Genomic DNA, 11,620 nt, shown 5'->3' with positions numbered 1-11,620 from the left:
AGAGTGATTTATCCTGACTTTTGCATTTTTTATGAGGAGATAAATTCAGCAAATTCAGCAAGAAAGTATATCAATGTTTAAAGAAGATTCCTCACAATTTCAACAGATATCCCGATTAAACAAGAGTTACATATGGGGATTGTTGTAAAAACTATGAAATAAAACTGTTCAATGTGTCACTAAAAGAAAATACAGTCTGTTGTAAACGCTTAAAGTGTCCAAATTAAAATTCTCCAATATCGTTTTTCTGACCTTTTGCATAGTTCAATATTTTGACAATGAATTTGCCAGGCGGAAAGCGAATTCATAGTATAAATATAATTGCCCAAAAATAAAACTTTTAAAATGGCCCTGGGTATATAATTTTATTAACAATAACGTTTCGTCTATAGCTTAAAACATTTTCAGATTACATTACATACATGTAGGAAGTTAGAAAACATATATACTAGTTATACATTATATTCAGGGTGATAATTTACAAGGTATAGTGATGACAGTGTTGTGTGATTTTTGTGTTAAGGGATAGAGTGGTGTTGAATGGAATTAGATAAGATTTAGTGGGATGGAACTGCCTTGGACAATAAGAGATGGTTTCAGCTTGATGTCTATGGCCATTTTAAATATTTTAGGTTGGGCAATTATATTTATGCTAATTGACTTTGCCACTGCGTACCAGCTATGTCTTTTTTATGACAAATTTACATTAGGATTAAATGACTATCGAATTGTTATTAATGTGAAAAAATGTAAACATCAAGCATGAAAAAAAGTTGGAAAACACTGATTAACTGAATGGATTTCCTAATTCGACAACGCCACCTTGTTCACATACGTGGTCTGTAATGGAGGAGGTTGAACGCCATAACCATACCCAGGGACCTGGGACGGCATTGGCTGCACTACATAACCTGGTTGGATTGAAGATTGATTGGACGTCACGACCACAGCGCCTGCGTCCTGAACAGGTACACCAGGGGTCACGACCACTACAGGATCCTACAGCAAACATATCAAAGTGATTGAAGAGAGGAGTTGGCAAATAAATTTTGGGAATAACTAAAAATAAAAGTGCTTAATTTTATCTTCGTGACATATCCTAAACGAGAAGTAGTAATTATATATAGCGAGTTTGTATTTTTATATGCATGTGCTAATTTTTCAATTTTGTTGAAAACGATTATTATTACAAATTTCAAAATACATGAATATGGATCCAACAATAACTGAGGCTAGCTACGCCATTAATAAATAATCTCCCGCTGATTTGAATACTGTAGCGTTGTTAAACGCACAAAGAACGGTCTTTGGACACTGTTACAAGACGCGTTTGACTGTAAACCCTAGTCAAAGTATCATAAAAACCTCGAGGACTTCATATTACACAGCACAACTTGCACTTCACGCACTGCACTTCCTCGACGAGAGCGCATTCTCTAGTAATGCTCACGTGACTGATTAAGTGGCTAAGCCATGACGTCAAAGATAAAAACACTTACACGTGGTGCGCAACAAGTTCCCATACATCCAATTATGGACGCGATGAAAGTAATTATAGTTAGAATGATGTAGATAACAAGAACAGCGACAAAAACAGAATAAACTGTGTCAATATCGTCGCACTTCATGTTCCCTGAAAGAGAAAATATAAAAACTAACAAATGTAAAACAGACTAGAACATTAATTAGAACATTAATTAGAACATTAATTAGAACTTAGGCTTAACTAGAACATTAATTGGGTGGGTGTATATTCATGCATTCCGTTGTGCTCTACTGATTTCTTTGGAAAGTGAATTGAATTTTTTGGCAAGAAGTTTAATACAAGCTAAAAGATGCGAAATAAAAAATGCGTAAAAGCAACAAAAAGCCTGGTAATGTGACAACACTTAACATTAAACTATTTCACTCAGCTAGAAACGGCTCCGATATCTGAACCTGTTCTAGTAAAAATCCTTTATAGTTTTATCCTTCTGAATACAGTGAAGTCTTCGCGCGCAAAGCAAGAAATACATTTTAGAGATAATGAAGTCTTAATTTGTAAATTTTACAGGGATAGTTTTCCAGTTTTCACCGGCACAATAAGTTGAAATGGCAAAGCCTTAAACTGAGGCCAAGCGGAGTCTGATCTTCTTCCATAGTGAAGAACGCTCAATGTTAAAAAAGCAAAACACGCCTTACATCTTACTGTTGTATAACGAAAACTTGTACCATAACAATAACACTGATCACCCACATCTGTGCAATGATAATGGGATGACCTCACTTTTTTCATAGCGATTGTTACGACCATTAGAATAACACTTGCTACGCTGGAAACAATAACGGCAACGACATCGAAGAACAGGGCAAACGCCATCTAAAAAACACACAAAAAAAGGGCTTTGGAATAAAAAACAAACGAACTAGAGTCACATCAGTTTTCTGAATTATCTGCTTTCGCAAATAGTATCTCGTGAAATTGTCTTCTTTCTTCTGTAGGATGCGATAAACTGACCTATATATCAATCACCTGGATGTAGCATGTTGCGTCTTGTCCTGACCATCATTTAAATCTATTCAATAATTCACCCCTCACTACGAGTTATAAGCTCAAACTTACCACAATGGTTTTTTTATTAACTCCTGCCACAATACTCAAGATTCCAGGCACGGCAAACTAACAAAAAGAAAACGAGTGTCGTTATATGTTTGTTGATATGGATCGTTCACGTTAGAACAGAGCTGAGAAAGACTGAAGAATGAACATGGCGTTTATTTAATGCGCTTTAAACTTTACAACGTTGAGTTAATCAACTTTCATTACTTGCAGAAACTCTATGGAAATATTTCGTCGTTATAAACTGTTGCTTTGAGGATGTTAAGTTAATCTAACACATAAGGCGTCAATATGAAGAAAGCCTAGTATAGAAACAAACCAGCCTTGCTATCTGAAGTTCAAAAGAGGAAAACTAAGTTTGCAATGTTAACATAAAACTGCTCACTGATCTTACTTTAAAAATACACTTACGTAAAGCGACCATAGACCAGTATTGGCTGCAGTTCTTCCAGACAGTTTGCTGGACGAAATCGCGCCACAAATAACAGCGATGATAGCAAAACCAAGCATAATCAATCCTGTCACAATGGACCCAATCGCAGTACTTTTTGTCATCACCATTTTTGCCAATGATTTAGGTTTTGGTCGAAACAATGAACAGGCAACAAAAACCTTTGATTTCTTTCAAACTTCCTCAATGCAAGCGGTCTTATTTCTGCAGCAGAGAACTGCAGCTCAAAATTATTTAAAGCATGTCAATTTGATATTTAAATACCTTTAGTTAGTGCATCGCTATTGGTTGGGGATACTACCAAGAATTTTTTATGGTAAATGTCTTCAAGAACGTACATAATGCAAATTCAAAGAATCATAAGCGTGCATAAATATCCACCCCACCGAATTATCGTTCTGGCTCAAATCATTTCTTTGTATTTTAGTTCAATATTCGCGCTATACGTGTAGAAGAAACTTCAACTTGCTTATGAATTTTCTCAACTATTTGAGAAACGAATTTGATCAGACGGTAATGATTAGCGATTATCAAATTTATTAAAAAATATATTTGTTTTGTTACGTCAGCCATAGGTTTGCTTGTTTGTGTATGTATTCACACGACTGAAATGAGCATAAGCACAAGCTAAGATAATAGATTAATCAAAAACAATGAACGAAGCATGCGACATAAGCAGGGGCATAAACGACAAAGAAAAGAGTTAAGCTTATGTCTTTTCTTTGTAAAAATCTAGAGCAAGACACAAAAGCCTTGTCCTTCACGCTCATTTTACTCCTTTGAACCAGGCAGTACTGTTTGAATTTTTTTTCCGACGGCTAAGGTGAGTGACTGATTAAAATTTTCAAAAAGTCAACTCTAGCTTTTTCCGATTAAGCAAACTCACTGAACAAATAATAATCTGTTTAATTACCATGAAATCGGTATGTTGAATGTTGCCTTGACACGTAGGAGTTTCTTCTCGCCAATACGCTACTGTCTTTTAGCTTTGCCACACTTGGAAAAAAAGGCCGTAAAATATCAATCGTCTATTGCTAACACCATGTTTTCACGAATATAATTTAAATAAAACGGTTATATTTTTGAATAAAATAACTGCACACCATCCAATCAAATTCGGTAACGTTTTGGATATCAAAAGACGCACAGGAACGCTTTTTCCTTACGTTCATATCGTCAAAAGTATTCATATTTAAATGCAAGTTAAAAAAAACATTTCATCAAACTCATCAATCTCATCAAACATTTCATTGACCAAAGAAGCACATTTTAGTTGTACATGCAGCCAGTTTTGCCACCTTTCAAGATGGCGACTTGCCTCACTCAAAGGATTTCGGCAGAGTCGGATAACTAGTAGACTGGGTTCTACGTTAAAACAGTACTGTCAAAAACAGAGTCAAGAGAAAACACTACATTTATACAACATCACGTTACAAACGACAACAATACAGATGTATTAATGTGGTACATCAGTGCTAAGCAAACTTCTCCCTAAGTCCTAAAGTACAATGTTGTTTATCAAAGCTTTTTCGTCATCTGTAACACAGGGAGTTTGAAACCCGAATGCTTGCACCGGCACACCTGTGTAAGCCTGCGTTATCGAACCATTGACATTCTGTGGAGTCATAGGATGATAACTTTGCGAGTGTTGACTGCAAGTTTGTGAAGTGACAATTATGGTGGATGTTTGAGCTGGCACGGAGGTAATAATCACGGGAGTCTGAAAGAAAAACATGTTGAAAAAACCATAGGAATATTGGACATGCGCACTTCATACTAAAATAACATTAAAATTGTTTACATAATAAAGATAACATATTCAAGACATGTGAATAATTTGATTTGACCAACCGACCATGCTGCAAAGTTCATAAAAATGATTACACGAAAGTGGGCGACTGATTAGCAGCTTATTACATTAAAGCCCATTGACTCATTTATTTATTTATGAATTAAACTTTGCTATGCAGCAGGAAAATCACAACAGCTCGCTCCTATTGCAGCGATTCCAAGTTTCTCAAGGATGAGATGAAAAATATTCGTGGCAGTTGAAAAATCTGAATGAAACAAGTGTAATTTGATGATATGGACAAGATATCGCGTGTTTTAGTATTTGCCAAAGCAGATAGTGTAGCAAGAAATATCTTTTAAAGTAAAGTCATTTAACACTTGAAAAGAACTCGAATATTCATCAAAAACTAGATGAAAAGAACAAGACTCAAGCCTGATTTTGGGGTCCGACGTGCCCGTTTGGAAGGCCAACAATAAGCGCAATGCAGGCTGGTCATACCCATTATTAAACTTCCTCTCATTCTATAACCACTACTGATATATATAAGGACTGGGTAACGCAACATAATTCTGGTGCCTAGAAAATTTTGAAGCCAACTTTTGACTTCTATACGAAATTTAGCAAACAGGAGTTTTTGCCCAAAACCGTTCTATTGCAGTCTTGTCATTATAATAATTCTTTCTTGTCCCAAGAGTAAAACATATGATCCAAAATAAATGCGAGAGTAGCAGTTTGTTGCATAAAACCCATATAAAAATTGAAAAAGTGGATAGTCCAATATGGCCACCACCCGACTTCAAGTAAAGCACTAAGTTGTGTTATCCAGTTTTATACATATACGTGTTTACCACAAGATTCACACATGTTGCTCTGCATCATCCGTGAGTCAAAAAACCAATAAAAATTGTTTATATCAGACATCTTCAGGTGCAGCAATCACAGTCAATAAAAGAAACATACAACAAATTATTATATCATATAATCTCACTGTGTTAATGCAACATGTGGCAAAGCAGCCAATAATACAACCGATGAAGCTGGTGCTAGCCAAGATGATCATCATAACTGCCAGGATAACAACGATTGCGTATACTTTATGGTGCACAGCGCAGTCGAAACCGTCTGAAAAAAATTGTGGTCATAACATTCAAACTGGCATATACACAACTGACATTTACCGATCAAGGGTTAAGTTAAGTACGTTAAAACGAGTGCTCTGATTGGTCTATGAGTTTTCTTAAGCCTGTGTAAACTGATCCGAGGTGGATCAATTAAATCAATCAAAGAAAATTTGGAAATCAATCGCGAATGCCTGCTAGAATAAAAACTAAAATATTTGTTCTAGACAATGGTTCTAAATTTATTTGTTTTGTATTTTTGTTATCCTTAAAAAAAACATAAAAAGTCTTTGTCGTGTTTGCAAATGTCAGAGGACTTTATCGGATTTCAAAACATCCTTGAAATTACTAACCAATTACTTATGCCATTTCTCTAAAAAATTCTCTTTTCATACACATGATTCCACAATAAAACATTTTTCTATTTATCACTTAAGACCAAAAAGAAATTTTAGTGAAAGCCAGTGTGCATGCACGACATTGTATGAGTGAACTCTACATTTAAAATTTTCAGTTACATAATACGGTAATTGAACGGCTTAAGCCAACTTACATTGGACATGATTACACCCAGAACCAACAAGTATTGTCCAAAACGAGAAAAGAAGCAATGCAGCCACGGACGATACAACTGTGCCGACAATATTGAAGAACAAGGCGAAGGAGAACTGTTTTGAAAAATAGAAATCTTCACGAGTAAGTGTCGAAGTGGTGCACCAATACATGGCAGTATTGAGAACGTAAATTCAGGGGGAGGGGAGGGTGTTCATGCATGTATTCAGTTGTGCACAACTGATTTCAATTGAACGTAAATTGCTTAGTTCCTTCAGTGAATTGCTTTAAAAAGAAATCATTAGGGCACAACTGAATATATGAATACCCCCCCTCCCCCAGTTAACGTTCAAGCGACGGCCTTATTATTGTTCTAAACTTTACAAGTAAACACCTGACGTTTACATGAGCTGATAAGAAGGATTTTGAAATGAACGAAAAGCTGTTTCAACAACAATTTTTAAATAGAGAAAAAAATGACACTTACGACAGCAATATTCTTTGTTCTACCGGCGATAATGGACAGCGTACCCGGGATTAGACACTAAAAGAAAAGTTTGTATCGATTTGCTGTGTGATCGCTTCACAATTCGGTCAAGTAACATTGCACTAAGCAAATCTTCTTTTCTCGTGTCTATGCCATGCAAGGGAAACTCATAAGTACATAAGAAGTGTTATTCAAAACATTTCATGAGTTAAAGTTCAATGAAAACGCAACACATATATTATAACTAGAAGATTCGTCGTACACATACTTCCAATACCCAAATGCCAGCGGATGAAGATGAGTGCCCGGAGTATGTAGACATAGCAAAAATACCGACTACAACACTAACACTCGCCGCAACCAGTTCGATAACACCAACAACGACAGATCCGTTGGCAATGCTACGTGAAATGCTCGTTGTCATGTTTCCCGTTTTTGTTCTCGTTAAAGTCACTTGTTTTCCAAAGCAACAAACCCGTTTCAATCTGCTCACAAAATAAGCGTCTCAAAGTAATTATAGAAAACGATTTCAATCGTCGACTATTTGCATATCAGATGTTGACGGCAAAGAGCTGGCAAATAAACGTCACAGCCTCGTGGCATGTCAGCTGTTCCTCAACAACAAATGAATGTTTTCGTAATGAGACAGTAGAAAATTGACCTTATAATCTCGTTCAAGAATACAGATAGTACTCAAACGATGACGGCAAATTTTTACCCAACACGCACTCAGCTAGAACGACCTTTCGTTTGAAATCTACTAAAATGAAAGTTACAAAAATGAAATACTAAAGAAAGCTATTGTTCTTAATTTACGTTAAATCGGTATCCAACAAACTCTAGCCAAGTGCTTTTATCGAGTTCAGATTGCAGACTGTGATAAAATGTGACATGTGCGTAGTTCTTTTGCATATTTCCTCTTCGTCGTACGTGTACAAAAAAAATCAGACCAAAGCATTAGTATATAGTAGTGGTACATCCTATAGTACAAGAAAAAATTGACATAATGAACGCAACAAAACGAACAAAACGAATGCAACAAAATCAACAATAATAATTTGTTTTTTTCCACGCCAAACTTGTTTGGCAGAAAGACTTGTCAGTCAAACGACTTGTCACTATATAGTAGTACATCATATAGTACAAGAAAAAATTGACATAATGAACGCAACAAAACGAACAAAACGAATGCAACAACATCAACAATAATAATTTGTTTTTTTCCACGCCAAACTTGTTTGGCAGAAAGACTTGTCAGTCAAACGACTTGTCACTATATAGTAGTACATCATATAGTACAAGAAAAAATTGACATAATGAACGCAACAAAACGAACAAAACGAATGCAACAACATCAACAATAATAATTTGTTTTTTTCCACGCCAAACTTGTTTGGCAGAAAGACTTGTCAGTCAAACGACTTGTCACTATATAGTAGTACATCATATAGTACAAGAAAAAATTGACATAATGAACGCAACAAAACGAACAAAACGAATGCAACAACATCAACAATAATAATTTGTTTTTTTCCACGCCAAACTTGTTTGGCAGAAAGACTTGTCAGTCAAACGACTTGTCACTATATAGTAGTACATCATATAGTACAAGAAAAAATTGACATAATGAACGCAACAAAACGAACAAAACGAATGCAACAACATCAACAATATTAATTTGTTTCTTTCATGTTGACGTAACTTTCCATGCCAAACTTGTTTCGCAGAAAGACTTGTTGACGTAGTTAATGCAATAAAGTATTTCAATAGCGCAACTCGTTTACTACGAAATGAAATACAGTCAACTTTCGGCATTATTCGGTCAGATTTGTTTAAGAAATCAAATTGTGATTGGTCAACTACCTGCAGATAATTCTCTATATCTGCAATTATGACGTCATACCTACAGATAATAGTTTCTACAAATATGGACGCCGTTCAAAGGTTTTGGAAAAATCAAAAACAACGATGTTCACAACAGTTTCTAAGAAAGATAAGCCAAAGCTTTTGAGCAGAAAAGAAGTGGAGAACACTAAAAAAGCGACGAAGCTGGTTTTGAACATATTTACAGCTGTTTATTATCATATTCATTAATATAGTATAAAATAACATTTTCTAGATTCTAAACGAAAGCCCATTAAAAAACTGAATTTAGCGAAATAGAACAAAACACATATTATTCATAGGGAAATAATCATCCCCAACGTTTTTTTAAAAAGGCATGGAGCAGTTTCTTAGAATGTACACCACAGAAGTTTCCTGTGAATGGCGAACTTGAAAAACAGTAATAAGTGCCTGAGTGAAGTAACACACAATGATAACAAGGATAAATGAATTAGCCAGAACGTGTCTGCGCCAACATTGTGCCCAAACCTGCGCAATGGGAACGTTGAACCAATATAGAAAAATAGATACAGATATTGTATTGAAAACAAACTCTATGGATAGTCCAATGGCGAGTCTTTTAATCGATTCTTCCAAAATATTCCACTCAGATACTTGGAAACTTGTCATCGTGTATAGAATCAAGTATGCTTGACTGATGATTAAGGTGTTGTTCTCAAAAAGAATATTTTGTATTTCAATATCGGCTTTCAGTCGTCTTGAGTTCGGTGTATCTTGAGGCAGGCGACGTAATCTTGGCCAGCAAGTTTTCTGTAATTTTTTAATAATAAATGCCCAAAACTTGTTGCGCAACCGCTGCGTTGATACTCTCAATACGTTAACACAAGATGAGAACAACGACAAGCCGATAAACAGCGGAAGGCTGCCAAAATCAGCTTGCATGATACGAAATAAAATTATACTACCACCTCGCATAAAATAAACCAAAACAAAGCCTCGCCCAGGCTCTATAATTTCTGAGCTTTGACGCAACACCAAGTAGCGACAAATTGCTACAGGTAACACAGCAAGAATGGGAGTAAGAATGGCTATAATGAACTTGGTCGTCTCGTTGTGGAGAGAGTTAAACCATGGTACTGCTACGTATCTGTAATACATAGAAAGCGTAAAACTACTCAGGAATTCAAGGGACACAACGGCAAAAACTTGACGATTAGTGTATGAAAGGTGTTGGAGTCTCTGTCGTGTTTTACGCACAACGATTATGCAGCAAACAATAAGATTACCAACAAACAACAGGTTGCAGGGTACACGACTATAGGGATGCTGGTCATATTCATTGTACAACAACAGAAATGCTAAGAACAATGTCGCCGTCACGCCAGTGAGAAGTGAAAGAACTATCGTAGACGAGTAATACCGTCTAAAAATATTCCAACCAAACAATAATATCAAACTCCCAGGCAACCACATTTCCAAAATAATCGTCTGTATGCCATCTCCGATAAGCTTCGCACGCATTACGGAGAATGGTATTGTATTATTGCCATGATTTTTCCACTCAAAACATAGATCGTAAGATCGAAGATCGAACCATACAAACAGTATTCCAATCGAGGCTGACAAGAATATTGCTCCGAGTATGTAGAAATTTGTTTTCAAACTTTTAACAAGAGATTCACGTAAGGTATATGTATCTTCATCGTTTCTCGTGGCGGAGTCGACGTCACGGCGTTGTGAACCCAAAAGATTGGCTTTATCGTTCAAACCATCGTACTTCACCAAACGTGAATTTTCATAGTTACCGTTGTTCTCGCGCCCATTGCTTCGCGTGCCTGTTTCGCTTCCTGAAACGCTAGGAAAGTCAGTGGTAAACGCTGAACATAGCGACAAAAGAAATGCGATAATCTCGTCTATCATGTTTTCAAGAGTGAAATGTTTTGCGATAGAGCTCACTAAAAATTACAGAAGCTTAAATTCCGAATACATCCACACGTAACAAAATTAAACACGCCCGTGTTACAGCAAGTACTCCTTCCGCACTGGATATTTACAAATGAAATTTGAATGTAACAATTAACAATAATTGAGCATTGTTCAAGACTTGAGTGAGCTGTGAGAAAATGAAAGTGAAAGGAAATTTGATCTTGGGTCAGTGAACTGTACAAAATTTGATCATACTTGTACAAGATCTGATTGTTGGTCAGAAGATCAGAAGATTGTCAGAAGATTGTTGGTCACAAGATCAGATCATTGGTGAATCCTGAACAAGATCTGATCGTTGTTGTTGTTCAAATCAACGTCCTCCTGGGGGCAGAACTATAAGAGTACGAATGACACCCTCTATTTCTGTATCCATCAAACGTTGTGCTAGATTAAGACATCGTTTTGTCGTAAAAATCAAATGCGACAAAATTTTAGCAACAATTTGATGCCTTCGATAATTAAAGTGAAACAATGAAAGATGTATTTCATTAAAAGACTGGTCTATAGCCACGTGTTTCTCAGTAAAACTCAGGTTACGTCCCTGACGATCTCGTATTTCCCATGGCGCAATTTGGGAGGGTGGGGCGGGTTTTATTTGTGAAGTATGCAACAAAGTCGGCCCATGAGCTGAAAGAAGACGATAAAAGTTGGTCCAGCTGAAATTTTGAGTTTTTCCTTCAAATATACATTACAAAATAGGTCCCAGACCACACAATGTAAGACCTGTTTTTTTTGGGGTGCTCTCCCAATTCCCGCATATTTCTTGTTGATATACTCTTGCACATGATAC

General features: G+C 36.2%; 2 protein-coding genes across 2 annotated transcripts; both read right to left on the bottom strand.

Annotated features, from left to right (window-relative positions):
- Positions 1-389: 389 nt before the first annotated feature.
- On the bottom strand, positions 390-1,653 carry LOC124450630. The gene is made up of 2 exons (XM_047001254.1): positions 1,500-1,653; positions 390-999 (listed from the first exon to the last, which is right to left on the bottom strand). Exons 1-2 carry the CDS (start codon positions 1,626-1,628, stop codon positions 805-807), a joined length of 324 nt encoding a protein of 107 aa, XP_046857210.1. The 5' UTR covers positions 1,629-1,653; the 3' UTR covers positions 390-804.
- Positions 1,654-4,279: 2,626 nt separating this feature from the next.
- LOC124450628 lies at positions 4,280-7,527 on the bottom strand. The gene is made up of 5 exons (XM_047001253.1): positions 7,268-7,527; positions 7,000-7,056; positions 6,514-6,628; positions 5,831-5,964; positions 4,280-4,770 (listed from the first exon to the last, which is right to left on the bottom strand). Exons 1-5 carry the CDS (start codon positions 7,421-7,423, stop codon positions 4,549-4,551), a joined length of 684 nt encoding a protein of 227 aa, XP_046857209.1. The 5' UTR covers positions 7,424-7,527; the 3' UTR covers positions 4,280-4,548.
- Positions 7,528-11,620: the final 4,093 nt, after the last annotated feature.

Source organism: Xenia sp. Carnegie-2017, unplaced genomic scaffold, assembly GCF_021976095.1.
Source record: "Xenia sp. Carnegie-2017 unplaced genomic scaffold, XeniaSp_v1 HiC_scaffold_24, whole genome shotgun sequence".
Taxonomy (NCBI): domain Eukaryota; kingdom Metazoa; phylum Cnidaria; class Anthozoa; order Malacalcyonacea; family Xeniidae; genus Xenia; species Xenia sp. Carnegie-2017.
The sequence above is the reverse complement of the archived record's forward strand: the minus strand, read 5'-3'. Positions and strand labels throughout refer to the sequence as shown.

What these genes read in the sequence shown, in the direction of transcription:
- LOC124450630 (XM_047001254.1), bottom strand. Translation starts at nt 1,628, where the DNA reads ATGAAGTGCGACGATATTGACACAGTTTATTCTGTTTTTGTCGCTGTT. An exon ending in GAACTTGTTGCGCACCACGT is followed by an intron (nt 1,000 to 1,499) that starts GTAAGTGTTTTT and finishes TGTTTGCTGTAG; the next exon opens with GATCCTGTAGTGGTCGTGAC.
- LOC124450628 (XM_047001253.1), bottom strand. Translation starts at nt 7,423, where the DNA reads ATGACAACGAGCATTTCACGTAGCATTGCCAACGGATCTGTCGTTGTT. An exon ending in CTGGCATTTGGGTATTGGAA is followed by an intron (nt 7,057 to 7,267) that starts GTATGTGTACGA and finishes CTTTTCTTTTAG; the next exon opens with TGTCTAATCCCGGGTACGCT. An exon ending in CCACATGTTGCATTAACACA is followed by an intron (nt 4,771 to 5,830) that starts GTGAGATTATAT and finishes TTTTTCTTTCAG; the next exon opens with ACTCCCGTGATTATTACCTC.